General features: G+C 41.9%; 2 protein-coding genes across 2 annotated transcripts; both read left to right on the top strand.

The window, feature by feature from the left end:
- Positions 1–1612: 1612 nt before the first annotated feature.
- Positions 1613–8794, top strand: riok2 (RIO kinase 2 (yeast)). The gene is made up of 10 exons (XM_005722263.1): positions 1613–1799; positions 3828–3966; positions 4057–4173; positions 4308–4483; positions 4559–4647; positions 4767–4958; positions 5051–5143; positions 6316–6759; positions 7874–7973; positions 8295–8794. Exons 1-10 carry the CDS (start codon positions 1734–1736, stop codon positions 8454–8456), a joined length of 1578 nt encoding a protein of 525 aa, XP_005722320.1. The 5' UTR covers positions 1613–1733; the 3' UTR covers positions 8457–8794.
- Positions 8795–9772: 978 nt separating this feature from the next.
- LOC102200711 (protein limb expression 1) lies at positions 9773–13882 on the top strand. The gene is made up of 6 exons (XM_005722408.1): positions 9773–9848; positions 10445–10641; positions 11272–11412; positions 11492–11587; positions 12538–12615; positions 12697–13882. Exons 1-6 carry the CDS (start codon positions 9773–9775, stop codon positions 13150–13152), a joined length of 1044 nt encoding a protein of 347 aa, XP_005722465.1. The 3' UTR covers positions 13153–13882.
- Positions 13883–15226: the final 1344 nt, after the last annotated feature.

The raw sequence follows: 15226 nt of genomic DNA, 5'->3' as shown, positions 1-15226 counted from the left end.
CGTGATTTTTTTGCGAGAGTGTCTCATGACAATGACGAGCGAGTGCTACGTTCGTGGCATCAGCTGTGTGCAGATCAACAATGGATAATATATCAAGTGCGGGAGAGAGTATGAGCGTGCAGCATTTAAAGTGTGGAAGTACTGACCTTACTTTGAGTTTGATTCCGGAAAAAGTGACAAAAACATTAGCGTCTGCTGTTCGAAGAAAACTTCTTTTTACAGCGAAAAATAAACCCCTAAACTTCCGCACAAGCACTGAGTACGCTGCCATGGGAATGTGAAATTCACAGAGAAACTCACGGATTCTTCCACTGACATGACAGCTGCGACACACCTGCACCAGGGCAAACCTCCGCCTGCCCCACTCCTACTAAACAGGTGAAAATAGAGCAACAGGACTGCTGATTCTTTGATTTTGTTTATTTTCTGGTGTGTTTTACTTGCATCTATTTGAAAGAGTGAGTGTAAACACAAAAAACTATTTTATTTTATGTGCTGGAATGTGCAGAAAATAGGTTTAAATGTTAAACAAATTTCTTCCAGTCAGAGAATGTTGCATATAATTTAATTTTTGCTTGATGCATAAAGTTAAAAGATTAAAACTAATAAAACAAGTTTTAAAAAAGAGACTTTTTCATTTGATTACATTTTATATGGTGGACTATGCAGAAAAAGGGTGTAAAATGTTTTTAAAAAGTAACTAAGTAACTAATTACGTTCAAAAATAAGTAATCAGTAAAGTAACAGGATTACTTTTGGGGTGAAGTAATCAGTAATTAGTTACTGATTACTTTTTTAAAGTAACTTGACCAACACTGGTTACTAATAACATTACCAGTGACCTTATTCTGTCTTCCAGTAAGCCACTGTGAAGGTGAATCACAGCTCATTTGTATTCCCTGGCTTTTTTACTTATTTTTGATTATTATTGTTGATTTGCTTCGATTCACCAAGAAAAAAGTCTGCAGAGGATGGTGAAGTGCAGGGACACCCGTCAGGTGAGTGCCTGGAGGTGGCAGGGGAGCGTTCTGATCAGTGGCAGGTAGAGTTGAGAGTTCTGCTCACCCAGGGTAAGTACTGACCCAACTGACAAATGAGATAAGACTAGTATTTTAAAAAATAAATGACAGTCAATGTTCTTCTTTCTATTAGTAGTTTGGGACTGAAGTAAGGGATTGAAGAGGATGTTTGGGACACTGGCTGTTTTAATATTTTAAACAGACTTTTAGTGTTTTTCAGGATTTGTGCAGATTGTGTCTACTAGAATTTTATTTTTATAGTTATATTTTAATTTCTGTTGCCCCCTGGCCATGACTGTTTTTATTCCTTGTTTTATTATAAATAGACAACATTGTAATATGGAAAACTAGGGTGACACTAGGGGGGACAAGAGATTATTTTAGGGTGGCACATCCCATCATATGCCCCTACAGTAGATGCAGTAGATGCGCCCCTGTTTTGGCTAATAAGAGTTAAAACTTTGTCCCTCCAGCAGATCCATTCTGGCACGTTTCCATCTGCCGGCGGGACACAGTGGACTCTGCTGTGATTGGAGGTCAGGGTACTTGCCGCAGCGTCCAATCCGGGGTCAGTTTTTCTAGAGCCAGAAGTGACGTCTTTTCCGTTCCTAGAACTTCCGCCTTGCACGTGTGTTTACAAGAAATGTGGCACCTTTAGGTTAAAACAAGTTTGAAGAGCTAGCTCAGTGTAACCGTGTGTGTGTCGGCTAAAATATGGGAAAGTTAAATGTTGTGATATTGAGATATTTATCCCGAGATGACTTCCGAGTCCTTACTGCGGTAAGTACAAAGCTAACTGCTAATTCGGTCCCAGTTGGTTAGCCTGTGCTAAGCCAGCGCTTGGTCAGCTGGTTATTGCTCATTAACTTTTACACATGCCACTGTTACAGCAGCATGCGAGATGTTAATGTAGTTGTAATGAAGGCGAGCACACATACACAGGCATTCATAGTTCATGTCAGGTAAACGGAACATCGTTTCACTGTACTCCTGTGGTTTAGTGACTGATGGTGGATTCACAAGACGCATATTTAAAACAATTAATTTCAAAATATGAGTGTCAGTGGTAGAAATATTCTGAGTTTGGGATCTGTCATTAGTAACAAACAAACCACTGGCGACATTGGTTGCCAAGCATACGTACTTGTCCTGTGCACAGTAGCTCTGAAGAGTCGCTTGATCTGCATATGTATTAATCCTTCCGTTATCTACCTCATATCTGTAATGTGAAATTGCTGCTGCAGCACTTCAGTTGCTGGGATTTGTCTGCCATTGAGGCTAATATGTTCCTTGTGATATGTGTTAGACCATTAAAGCAGCTTTCTTCTAAAGTTAGTGTTTGTTTTCAGTCTTTTAGGCACAAAATTAGGGTCCTGGGTTTTGCTGCATGCCCTCCTTCATTGATCTATGGATTATCGTGACCTATGATATCTGCAGATTATATTATGAACTCTGTAGTGAAAGTAGGGAGCAGGTGGAAGAGTCTGGAGAGGTAGCAAAAGAGGTAGCAAAATGGTGGGAACAGCTCTCCAGGTTAAGGGAAAGGGGAGGTTTACAGTAGGACCTGCTATAATGTATGATTTGGAGATAGTGGCACTAAAAACAAACAGGAAGCTGAGCTGGAGGTGGCATACCTGAAGAGACTAATATTGTTGTTGGGAGTGACCAGGAAGGACAGGATTAGAAACATCTAATCATTACATCAAAGGGACAGCTCAGGCTGAGCAGTTTGGAGACTAAGGTGGTGAGGCAAACTTGATACATGTGCAGATATATTGAGCGAAGGATGTTGAATATGGAGTGGCCAGCCAGGAGGTAAAGAAGATGACCACAGAGTATGGATCTAGTGAAGGAGGACAAGCAAAGATTGGTGAGTCAATGGAGGATGCTAGGAATAGGGTGAGATGGAGCCAGAAAAGGGTGGAGTGCCCACTCCGGGTCGGGGATGAGTTCCTGCCACAAGTGGAGGAGTTCAAGTATCTCGGGGTCTTGTTCGCGAGTGATGGGAGAAGGGAGCCGGAGATCGACAGACGGATTGGGGCTGCAGCTGCAGTAATGCGGACGCTGCACCGGTCCGTCGTGGTGAAGAGGGAGCTGAGTGTAAAAGCGAAGCTCTCAATTTACCGGTCGATCTACGTCCCTACCCTCACCTATGGCCACGAGCTGTGGGTAGTGACCGAAAGAACGAGATCGCGGATACAAGCGGCAGAAATGAGCTTCCTCCGAAGGGTGGCTGGCCTCTCCCTTAGAGATAGGGTGAGAAGTTCGGCCATCCGGGAGGGGCTCAGAGTAGAGCAGCTGCTGCTCCACATCGAAAGGAGCCAGCTGAGGTGGTTCGGGCATCTGACAAGGATGCCCCCTGGGCGCCTCCTGGGTGAGGTGTTCCAGGCATGTCCCACCGGGAGGAGGCCCCGGGGCAGACCCAGGACACGCTGGAGAGATTATATCTCTCGGCTGGCCTGGGAACGCCTTGGTATTCCCCCGGACAAGCTGGAGGAGGTGGCTGGGGAGAGGGAGGTCTGGGCTTCTTTGCTTAGGCTGCTGCCCCCGCGACCCGGCCCCGGACAAAGCGGATGAAGATGGATGGATGGATGGATGGATGGATGGAGGCATATGATCTGTTGTGGTGACCCCTGAAGGAAGTAACTGGAAGAAGAATTTAACATGGGAATTTTAAGGACATAGAAGGAATGAGCAAAGGCTGTTTTTCCTGAAATATACATTACAACGCAGATAAGCTTGTAATTTAATCTGTCAGCTCACTGGTGATGATAATTTTGATGACAATGATGATAATTTTTCACGCAGGTTGAGATGGGGATGAAAAACCATGAGATTGTTCCAGTAAGTCTTCTGTCTTCCATTGCAAGCCTCAAGCACGGTGGCTGCAACAAGATCCTCAGAGAGCTTGTGAAACACAAGCTCGTGGTCTATGAGCGCACCAAGAGTAAGAAAACTTACAAAAACACTAGCTTTGTCTCACAAGTTATGATGTAAGTGATTAGCTTTCTAACATGATGGCGTGTGTTGATCTCAGCTGTCCAGGGTTACAAGTTGAATTATGGAGGATATGACTACTTGGCCTTAAAGACTTTGTGCGCCAGAGAAATAATCATTTCTGTTGGCAACCAAATGGGTGTTGGCAAAGAGTCGGGTAAGTGTTTTGTTTTGTTTTTAAATTTATAATCATAATGTGTTTTCTTTCAGGTTTTCAGGCTTTTACCGTCAATCTTTTATGTGCTCATGTTTATATAAATATTTCTTTCTTTCTGTTCACCTTGCATGTAGATATATATATTGTGGCGAGTCCAAGCGGAGAGCAGTATGCTCTGAAGCTGCACAGGTTGGGGCGTACATCTTTCAGGAATCTGAAGAACAAGAGAGATTACCACAAACACAGGAAGAACATGTCCTGGCTCTATCTCTCCCGCCTCTCTGCCATGAAGGAGTTTGCCTACATGAAGGTAATGAACCAAATGAGTGAGAGAAAAAACTGTTTTGTTGGAGGATTTTAATGTCTGTCTCCTCTTTAATCCCAGGCATTGTACGATCGAGGCTTTCCAGTTCCCAAACCTGTGGATTATAACAGACATGCTGTAGTGATGGAGCTCATCAATGGATATCCGCTGTATGTTAACAAGCCATTGATTTCCTCTTTTTATTTGTATATTAAAATAGAAATAACATACTGTTCCTACTGGGGGGGGGTTTCTTCCATAATTTGTGTGCATTGTCTCACTCTACTAGGTGTCAGGTTCATGAATTACAGGATCCATCAGCCTTGTACAGTGAGTTTATGGACCTCATAGTCAAACTGGCCAATCATGGCCTGATTCATGGAGATTTTAACGAGTTCAACCTCATGTTGGATGACCAGGACCACATAACAATGATTGACTTCCCTCAGATGGTGTCTACATCACACCCCAATGCTGAATGGTGGGTTTATTTGCTCGAGTTTTAAAGTTGGCAGTTAAAAGTATCAAAGCATACAACTTATAATTGTCTACTTTTATGACTCCTTTTTGTAGGTACTTTGATCGAGACGTCAAATGTATCCGCGACTTCTTTGCAAAGCGATTCAATTATGAAAGCGAGCTCTTTCCAACTTTCAAAGACATCAGGTAACTGCTTGTACTTTATTTTAGTCAAAACTAGGGATGGGTATCGTTTAGGTTTTATCCGATACTGGTGCCAAACCGGTACTTTTGAAACGGTGCTTAAACGGTGCTCAAACCGGTGCTTAAAGAATGGAGAACACAAAATTGGTCCAAAGACCTCTAATGTTCAGCTGTTTTTTTGTAAAAAGATAACAATGTTAGCCTTTTCTGCAGCTATAGGGGATTTAGGGCATCACTCTTGGCTGGAAGCAGTGCTTAAACAATGGAAAAAACACAAACTTTATCCAAAAACTTCTCATGTTTTCCACTGTTTTCCACTTTTTCTTTGGTCATTTTAGCCTTTTTGGCCAGGGTGAAGGGAGTATCTGCCATCAAACAAGAAGACAGCCGCATGTACCTATGATGGTGTTTGCTAGTTCACCTTACATGCATTAATGTAATAACGTGGTTAGCCTACTCAACATAAATTACACACGAACAACATTAAGCTACTCACGCAGAGAAGAACGGCTGCTGCTGCATCATCATCCTCATCATTTCTGCTGCACTGGCAGGGCTAGGGGCCAGGACTCTCCTCTTCGTGTTTTTGGGGGATGTTTCTAACTCCGGGTCCGATAACTGGCACCACACCCGCAGTAGATGTGCTCGGTGTGAGGTCTCGCAGCAAGCTATCAAATACGGCGCATTTTTCGGCTTTTAAAAAAAACCACTCGGCGTCGCCAGGTGTTTCATCGGATTTGAGGTGTTACCTCCTTTGACAGTATCACAGTATCAGCTTAAAGCACTTGTTGCAGGTTGCTGAGTTTGCATATTTTGCTGTGAAGTACAGACAGGCTTTTGACCGCTTCGCCTTGGGCATTTTTAATCTGTAGCTCTGCTCTAAAAGAACGTACGCACCTGGGCCCGCCTACTATCCTCGGAAACGTAAAATTATTGGCTAGAATCTAAAGTGTATCACATCTCAGGAAAATTAAAGCACCGAAATGTGCGCTGCTTTTCGGTCTGGTTACTACCGTTTATGTCAGATGGCACCGGATACCGGTACCCATCCCTAGTCAAAACATAACAAACATGTATGAATACAGGGAACTGAATTACATTTTAAATGGTAAATGTGGAGGCCAGACTCTGAACTGAAAAGCAGTTCTAACATGATCTCCTGTTTCTTTCCAAAGGCGGTCATATTCTCTAGATGTTGAAGTCTCAGCCAGTGGCTTTACGAAAGACATGGAGCGAGATGGTGCATTGCTACACCCAGCTGGACCTGAGGACGATGAGGAGGAGGAGGAGGACGACGACGACGGTGACAATGATGACGAGGATGCCAAAGAGGCAACAGATGAGGAAAGAGAGGAGGCTGTGGACATGGAGGAATATAAACATGCAATGCTGGAACTGGAGGGATTACGAATCAGCGAAACACCTGCAGAGACACAAGATCAGGACGGTGAAAAGAGTAAGAACAAGGTTCAAGAGGATCAAGAGACTGAGACTGCATCTTCGCCTCCAGGTGATGAAGAAACAGAGAAGCAGTTAGATGAAGAGTTGGAGGAAGCAGAGGATGAGTTCCCAGAGCTGGCAGACCTTTCTGCCTCCAACAAGGAGTTTAAACCTTTCAGGTAAAAGCAGTGGATAGCCAACACAATAAAACCCCCAAAATGAAGATTATTCTTTGATGATTATGTGCCACTATTAGATAAATGGTACTGCAGGAAAACGGCATATGGGAAATATAAGACAACTGCTGATGAACTGCTTAGCTCATCTGTGTGGTATGTCCTTTTATGTGACCATTTGTGTTTTGTAATGTTCAAATAAGTCTGCAGCTGGCTAATAAAGCCCCAATCATAGCAGTCTAAAGACCAGTCACAGACCTTCTGGCAACCACTGGTTAGTAAATTTTGTTGTACCTGACAGGTTGACAAGTAGTTGTGGGGGTTGCTGGTAATCTAAAATCAGTTGCTAAACCTTATTGACTCTGGGCTAGAGACTTGTCTGTGGTCCTCTGGCAGCTGCCACTTGCAAGGGAAAAGGGTGTTTTCTGCAATCGGTCGGCAAATGTTTGCTGGCACTCACTAGTGTGAAATCGGTTGTAAAGAGGTATAGTACTGCACTGAAACCTTCTTGTTATTGCTTTGGTCACTGCTACGTTTACAAGTACTTTAGACAAAAGATGCCAACTACGGTAGTGAAACTATGTAAGACTAATGGAATATTTTCCTTTTGAAACGTGTTGGTGGTAACAGTAATCTGCATCGTAAACCTTGAAGCTGTGCATTCGTTTTTGGTTTGTCCCGTGCTTTTTCAAGTTTCAGTACAGCTCAGAGTAAATGGTGAGTGTTTGAGGACAAGTCTGTGTCTTCCATGCAAACTACAGGCAACTGCAGCAACCTGCTAGCGATCAGAGCTAAAAGAGTTAAAAGGTTTCTTTCTTTTGCAGCAAAGCAGCCTAACGACAGGCAACAACCACTCTGCAACCTGTCAGAGAATATACGTTTTTCCCTAGTAACCAAAGCAGTCTCTTATCCCGTGGATCTGAGGCTTTAATAGGATTGTTTGGCAAAGTATTATTGAGACAAGCCAGAAATATTTTTTTCTGAATTGTTAGTGAATTATAGAGACAATGAATCAAAATCTATGCTAATTTGTGTCAAATTAAGCTGGTTTAATGAAGTATGTACATTACAGTACATTTATGTGCTTTGCTATGATGTAATTTTTATCTCCCTGCAGAGATGCAGATAGTCTTCTACAAATTGTAGAGCACAGGAGGAAAAGGACAGACAGTGAGGCCACGATGGGAAGCACAGGGAGCTGCTCTACCATACCACCAGTAAGTTTAACATAGATTTACACTGTTGATATATCTGGTTGACAGGGACACTCTGCTAATCTACCCAGTAACCAGAAACATGGTGACAGATTTGATGTCTTCATTATTTGGAAGTTTCAGCCAACACTGCAGCAGACACATTATACAGTTTTGGGGAAAATCTTAAAATGTCCCGTAGGTGTTGCTAAAGAGCTTCAGTTTGTAAGAAGGTGAATTAACACAGAAACAACATGCCAGCACAGTGTTGTGTCTGGCTTTCAGAGACAGGAGGTGAGTATATTCATCTGTTATGACCTGTTGTTGTTATCGTGTGTCCTGCAGGAGGTAATCCGTCAGAAGGTGCGGAGGCAGCTCACCAAACAGCAGAAGGCGGCGCAGAGGAGACGTCTACAGAAGGGTGAGGCCAACTTGGAAACCAAATCCAGGAGGGAAAACCAAAATAACATCAAGTCTAGCATGGAGACCAGCGAATTCTGGGGATAAAGAGAACAGCATTGATGAAATTCATGTTTACACCCTTTTTTCTTTTTCTTTTTGGCTTTTTGAATTTTTTTTGTCTGAAGTTGTAAACACAATTAATAAATACTGTGTATTTATTCAAAAACTCAGCTTATTTGAATCATCACAGAGAAATCAAAGTGGAGGTCACATAAAGTGAAAACTGTTTTGGATGCTGTTCTCATAAAATCTCTTGGTTTTCTTTTTAAACTTAAGTAAAATTTTGTTGCTTGCATACACAAATATGGACTGCTTAATATAGCAAAACAGTATGATTAAACTATGGAAGTGTTTTTCTTATTAAATAAAGGCACTTGTTTTCACAAAACACTTATTTATCACTGTGTTAGTGCTTCATTTTTGTGTGTGTGCTGATACCTACATGAGCTCTACAACAGATTGAACAATGTTAATTAGCTTCCTGTTACAGAGTCAAAGGTTCATGCTCAGTCTGGATGTGCTGCTTACAAAGTGACTAACGTGGACAGGGATTTAAAATTCAAATGGTGCACATTCACAGAGAGCACACACCAACGCATTAATCATGAAAGAGTGACGGAAATGGATGGGCTACATATTGAGGCAGTCCGAAGGAAGAAAACGAAACATGTTTTTCTTCAAATTCAGTTAATTTATGCGTAGGAGGCTTTCAGAGAGCGTCTGAATTCACACATGAACAATGGCCTTTCATAGTGAACAGAGTGAGTGAAGCTCAGTGGGCCCAAATTTGCGTGTGAAGTCAAAAATATCCCACCCCCCACATATCCAAAAAAGGCCTGGGTAAAAATTTTCGCTGTAATCCTGAGAACGGGCTTTTTTTTTTTTTTAAGCTGGACCTCTCCACATAATCTCCTCTTATGTTTTTTTTTATTATAAAAAATTGTGGTTTCAACTTGGCTGCTAGGTCGAGTTTAAACCGTCCGACTGTGCTCAAGGATTAGGCAGCTGCACAGCCCCAGAGGAGGGGCTCAGCATTCCAGCTCTGCACCTCTGTGTGTGTGCATGTACAAGAGGACCGAGGGGCCCTCTGAGCTAATTGGCAGAGAGGGTGACAAAGGTGGTCTGCTTCAAAAGAGAAGCCCTGGCGAGATGGTCAAACAGACGAGGAGGAGGGGGATTTGGGGAGGTGGAGAAAGGGGAGTGGAGGTTCCTTCTAATTTTGAGCCATGGTGACGGTGGTGGCTACTCAGTTATTACTCTACTTAGCTACTCAGAGTCAGACGTGCTGTTTTGGTGGATCATTTTAATAAGAGAATGGTCTGAACGTGTTTGAGGCAGCAGGAACTAAATGCTGAGAGAAGATGAGTGACGTGAAAGTGGAGGAGAGCATCATGTCGTACTTATCACAAACTGAGACTGGCGCCGGCCCCAAAGACTGTGAGTAGGCAAGAAACTTTGTGACAAACTTACAGGTTAGTTTTTACAGCAAAGAAGATATTAGAGCACAGCTACAAGTCTTACTGCTTAACAGTGGTTTTTACCACTAGCAAGGCAATAATGCGTCACATTAAAAGAAAGTCAGGGGAGTGTTTCATTGTTTTACTTTGTAACATTTCCTCTAAAGCTCAAATAAATGCGAGTTAAGTTCTCCCTGTTGCCATAAATGGCCCTAAAGTGACTTTCCTGCCACGAAGTAAAGGACTCTGGGAACTTTTAAACCCATTTCTGGGTCAAAGTGAGCACAAAAGTGTTCGGAAATACTAATATTGTCAAGTGGTGAGGTGCTTCCCTTCAGTTCCAGAGTCTACTTAAATATAAGCTGTCTGGGTATGCAGATAAACACAGATGTCTGATTTCTATTTTTAAGTCAAAATTTCTGCTCAGCAAGTGTGATGACACAGGAGAGTTAGCAGAATGATATAAGGGAACCCCAGACAGATGAATAACATCTCCTTAATACAAATGCAAGAATTCCTAACAGTGGCCTTTCACAAACATTTTCAATCTTCGTGCTGACATGCATGTATGTGCAGTAAACGTGGTGGCCATTCTTCATAACTTCTGGGAGCAGAAGCAGCTGAATGGTTCCTCCAGTGACTCGGATGGTTTTGGTGGGAAGGGAGCTGGCCAGACAGAGAGCCTGCTGTTGTACGAATCTGCACCTTCTCCTGGTCCTCCGTATGTCTGCTATGTCACGCTTCCTGGAGGAAGCTGTTTTGGTAACTATAAGGTGTGTTTGACATCAACAGTGCTCTAACGACACTTTCATCTAATGTGCTTATATGAATAAACAGCTGTTATCCTTAAAGCCCTACAGGAAATATACCACTATATGCTAAAGGTTGAGTACATATATAACAGAATTAGAGCAAGTAATAGTAATAACAGTTTTAACTTATGCTACATTATCACTTGTTTCACCTTTTAATAGTATTACAAAATTGCTTTGCACCAGCACAATTCAACAAAATTACCAGCAAATAAAAGCCATAGCAAGCTTTTATACAAAATGTTATTCTTTTGGTTTTATAGAAGTGTTATAGAATCAAATTTCACATTTTCACACTGACTTTAAAAGTCGTTTTAAAATGATGTTGTTCAGTTTAAATCTCATGATGCTTCTCAATGGGCTCATTGTGATCCAGACAGCAGCCCCCAGCTCAGAGGCAGCATATGATTGGGTATCTGTGAATTCCTAATCTCAATAGTGATGTGAGTTCAGATCCCATGATTAGCTGCAGTCAAGTGCAAAATTATCAAAAAAATACAAGACTGGGTGCCCATTTATGGACATGTGGACGCAGCCTGAGGCCCGCACACTCCTTTTGACGCACTTTGCTGGTTTTCTGCTCATACTCAGGTGTGTGAAACTCAAGCAGAAGCTCGGAGGGACGCGGCTCGTGTGGCTCTGATGAACTCACTTGTGAATGAGTTGCCATGTCGACGCATTGACCCTGAGTTCATCGCTCATAGTTTGCGTCAGGCGGCCAGAGACAGTGCTGTATGTGTAAGCTAGTTCAAACACACATTATTACAACTTGTATGTCTCAGTATTAACAGGCTTTGTGATGCGTTTAAAGGTTTCTGTAGAAGATGCATGTGATTCGGGTACCAGTATAGGAACCTACAGTTTGCTGCTTCACTCCTACATTGGAAGGAGCATGCTGGAGTTCCAGGTAAAGGACAAAGAAACACTCATTTCTTTTGCTTTACATAAATATGGCTTCATGACTAGATAGACTGAAAGATCCCAAGCATTACACTTACAATGTAAAGTGCCACTTTGCACTATAAATAGAGTGTTTATAATAACACCCACAATTTAAGTATCAACAGTTTATTATAAGGCAAACATCAAAAAAAAAAAAAGCCACCCACTTGGGTGGCAATTCTGCCCTTCCTTGGAATCGTTTACCCCTCTGTTCTGCTCTTACATATCTCTCAGACCCTGGCAGAGACATGTGTTATTAAACACCTAATATTTCTACCTTTTGTATAAATAAGCACATGCCTGCAGACAGAGGGGTTATTAGTAGAAGGAAATGGGGTCATTATCATTCCTGCTAAAACTCAACTCATAGAGATGGATTGTGTCCAAGTAATACACACACTATCCACATGCACATGGGCTGAAATGTAGTCACACTTGTGCACAGGTCTGCACGCAGCATTGAGTATAAGCTTTGCAGCTGTCACTAGAATGTATAATTTATAATTGCAGTTAATGCAGGAGGTGTCAAATGGTTTCATAGTGCAGCAGAATTGTAAACAGAGCAGCAGGTACAACACGGATGTCAACCTGAAACAACTTTCCATCTGCGTCTAATTGTGTTGGTTTAAGTTAATGTATGGACTCTCTGTTTAACAGTAATGTCACTAGTTTCCCAACACATGGCAGCTGTTCACCCAGTTGGTGTTTTATAAATCGAGGTGAAACATACCTTGTGCTTGAGGATTTGTGATAGTTTTGTCAAACCAACCACTTACATGTAATAAATATTCATATTTTTGTCTTTGTCAAACTTACAACGCTAATCTGATTTGTTAGGTTTAACTCATTACTCGTGGAGCTGCATTAAACTTTCCTTTCTGACTGTGTTTCTTTCTCAACCTCATCTTTCTGTAGGAGATGATGACAATTTTTCAGTTGTTGCACTGGAACGGGACTCTGAAAGCTCTGAGGGATAGACAGTGCTCTCGACAGGTATGGGGTCCTGCTTGATTAAGTGTCAGCATCTCCGTATCTATGAAGTGATGATGGCCTATTTTCTCTCCTCCATCTCAGAGTGTGATTAGATATTACTCTCAGCGAGGACTTGATGAGTACGTGCGCAGCAATATGGCTCTGGATTGGCTCGCACGGGAGCAGAGATCACCGGGTCTCATCGGAGCTGAGTTGCAGGTGGCACAGAGGGAGCTAGTGTTGGCCCGGCGTCGAGGCGTAGAGCTGCGCTTCTACAAGGAAAAAACAGAGATCCTTAGCTTGGCTCTCAGCCAAGCATACATTCACCACACACCTGAGGTCTTCAGCCATTCGCTGAGTCGCAAATACAAGCAAGAGCATCTGCCTTTAGACACATTTTACAGCCAGGAAACAGAAGCCCAGCGAGCCCCACCCTTAAGCCATTTGCCACCGGTCCATAAAAACACACAGCAAACAGTCTGTGAAGCCTCTGGACTCTCTGATAGTCCTTCACCATGCTCAGAGCAAACATTTGAGCCTTTAGATGACTTTGAATAAACTGAATCACAAAGTAGAGGATGGGCAAAACATATTGCCATTTAACTCTATACCTCCTAAAGGCCCACTAGGATTAACCATGAAGCTCTTTTCTGAAGTGTTTTCTGTCATATTTTACATATGAGAAGTTAGTGAGGGTATTCTTTGCCTATGCAGCTAAAAAATTCTTCTACATCTACATTTGCTACACAGAAGGCAACTAGACTGTTTTTTGTCAGCATGACTGAGAGTTTAAAAAGAGGTTTTACAAAATTAGGTTGAGGTGTTATTATGATGCCCGACCATTATTAACATACAATTTAGTTTGTGACTATAAAAGTATGGCTCACTGTAATGTATAAGCAGCTTTAACAACAATAAATGTAGCATTCAAGTGATTTAGATTAAATAGTAGAAAACTTAATTACATTTTTAACGTGGACCTCAATTTTTTGTTTGTTTTTGGGGGTTTTTATGAAGAGCACTCTGTCACTGTCCTACATTTTATTTATGCACATTCTTGTAGCAATGTAGCATGCACAGTCACAAAAGAGCATTTTCATAGCACTCTATGCAGTCCTACCTAAAGCACCTCTAGTAGCAGTAACTTGACTTTATCAGTCTTTTTTTTTTACAACTTTGCTTTGGTTCATTTAAGTTTGTTAACATTTGTTATCTACAGCTCTCTTGAAGTCCACCTGCAGTATTTCAATCAGGTTTAGGTCTGGACTTTGACTTGGCCACTAAACACATTGATTCTTTCCTTTTTCAGCTATTCTGTTGTAGATTTGCTGTTGTGCTTGGAATCATTGTCCTGGCACGTGACACAATTTGATCAAAGTTTTAGAGCTCATTGTGGACTCAGGGACTGCAAGGTGCCTAGGTCCTGTGACTGCAAAACAAGCTTAAACTATCACCCTTCCACAACTGTGGTGACAGTTGTGTTTGTGCTGATATGCTGCGTTTGGGCTTTGCCAAATGTAGTGCTGCGCATTATGAACAAATAGCTCCACCTTGGACTCATCTCTCAAGAAGATTTGTCATTTGTTCTGATGCAACTTGTGCTGTCATGTTCTTTTTAGACAGAATAGGCTTTCCCCTGGCAAACTTTCCAAACAACTTATACTCTTTCTGTCTTTCTTTAATTGTAACACTGAACATACTGAGGCCAGTGGAGTCTTTCTGTTTGTCAGTTAATCAAATGCATTTGATTAACAGCACCTGGCTGCCGCTCACCCTTTTAGTTCCTATGGAAGCAGTCAAGCTGTCCTTAGTTTTCCACGGGAAATCATAGAAGGCTTAGACACTCTTTTTCACATGACTGTATGTAAACTTGTTCTCCCTGCTTCACTCCTCCCTGCATGTCTAGGCTGCCATGTAATGTGTCCGTTTTTTTAAGAACAGTGAAAGATCCTGACCTATTACATGTTATTTGATTGTTTTACATTGATAAAGGACACATAGCAAATGCATAGTTCAGGGGAAACGTTAATTTCGTCATTTTAAAAGTACATTTCAAAATGAATGTTTTTTTCTGCCCTCATAACCTGTGACTTTTTTGTTTGTTTGGGTTTTTTTTTTTAAATATCCTATGTGTCATTTCAGACTGTGATAATTTGATTATGTCATAATGCATTAGTCAAATTTTAGATTTTAAGTATGTTGATGGAGGAAATTATGCAGTGATTCCACTAACTTGCAGATAAAGACATTTATGACTTTGTAGTGAGTGAAAATAATTATCTAAGGCAGGAGTGTCACACGTACAGCCAGCGGACCACATCCGGCCTGCCAGAGAATTTCATATGTCAATTATCAATGGCCCGTCAGTATGTAGGAGCAGGCAGGGGTGAGACTTTACATTGATAGGCACACCATGCAAAGACAGACTGTCATCATACCATTATGCGAAACAAGGAATAGGGACTGATGTTCAGTCTTATAGGCCAGGTACACAAGGCGACCGAAGTTGGATTTAAATGCAAGGGTGTCGGAAAAAGGTGAAAAAACGAGCAAAGACCAGTGGTGTGCGATACTGTAAATTTAGGTATTGAAGATACCAAATAAATAGAGGGCCAATATTGCCAATACCAAT

This window comes from Pundamilia nyererei, unplaced genomic scaffold (genome assembly GCF_000239375.1).
Source record: "Pundamilia nyererei isolate P.nyererei 1_Seehausen unplaced genomic scaffold, PunNye1.0 scaffold00006, whole genome shotgun sequence".
NCBI lineage: Eukaryota > Metazoa > Chordata > Actinopteri > Cichliformes > Cichlidae > Pundamilia > Pundamilia nyererei.
The sequence above is the reverse complement of the archived record's forward strand: the minus strand, read 5'-3'. Positions and strand labels throughout refer to the sequence as shown.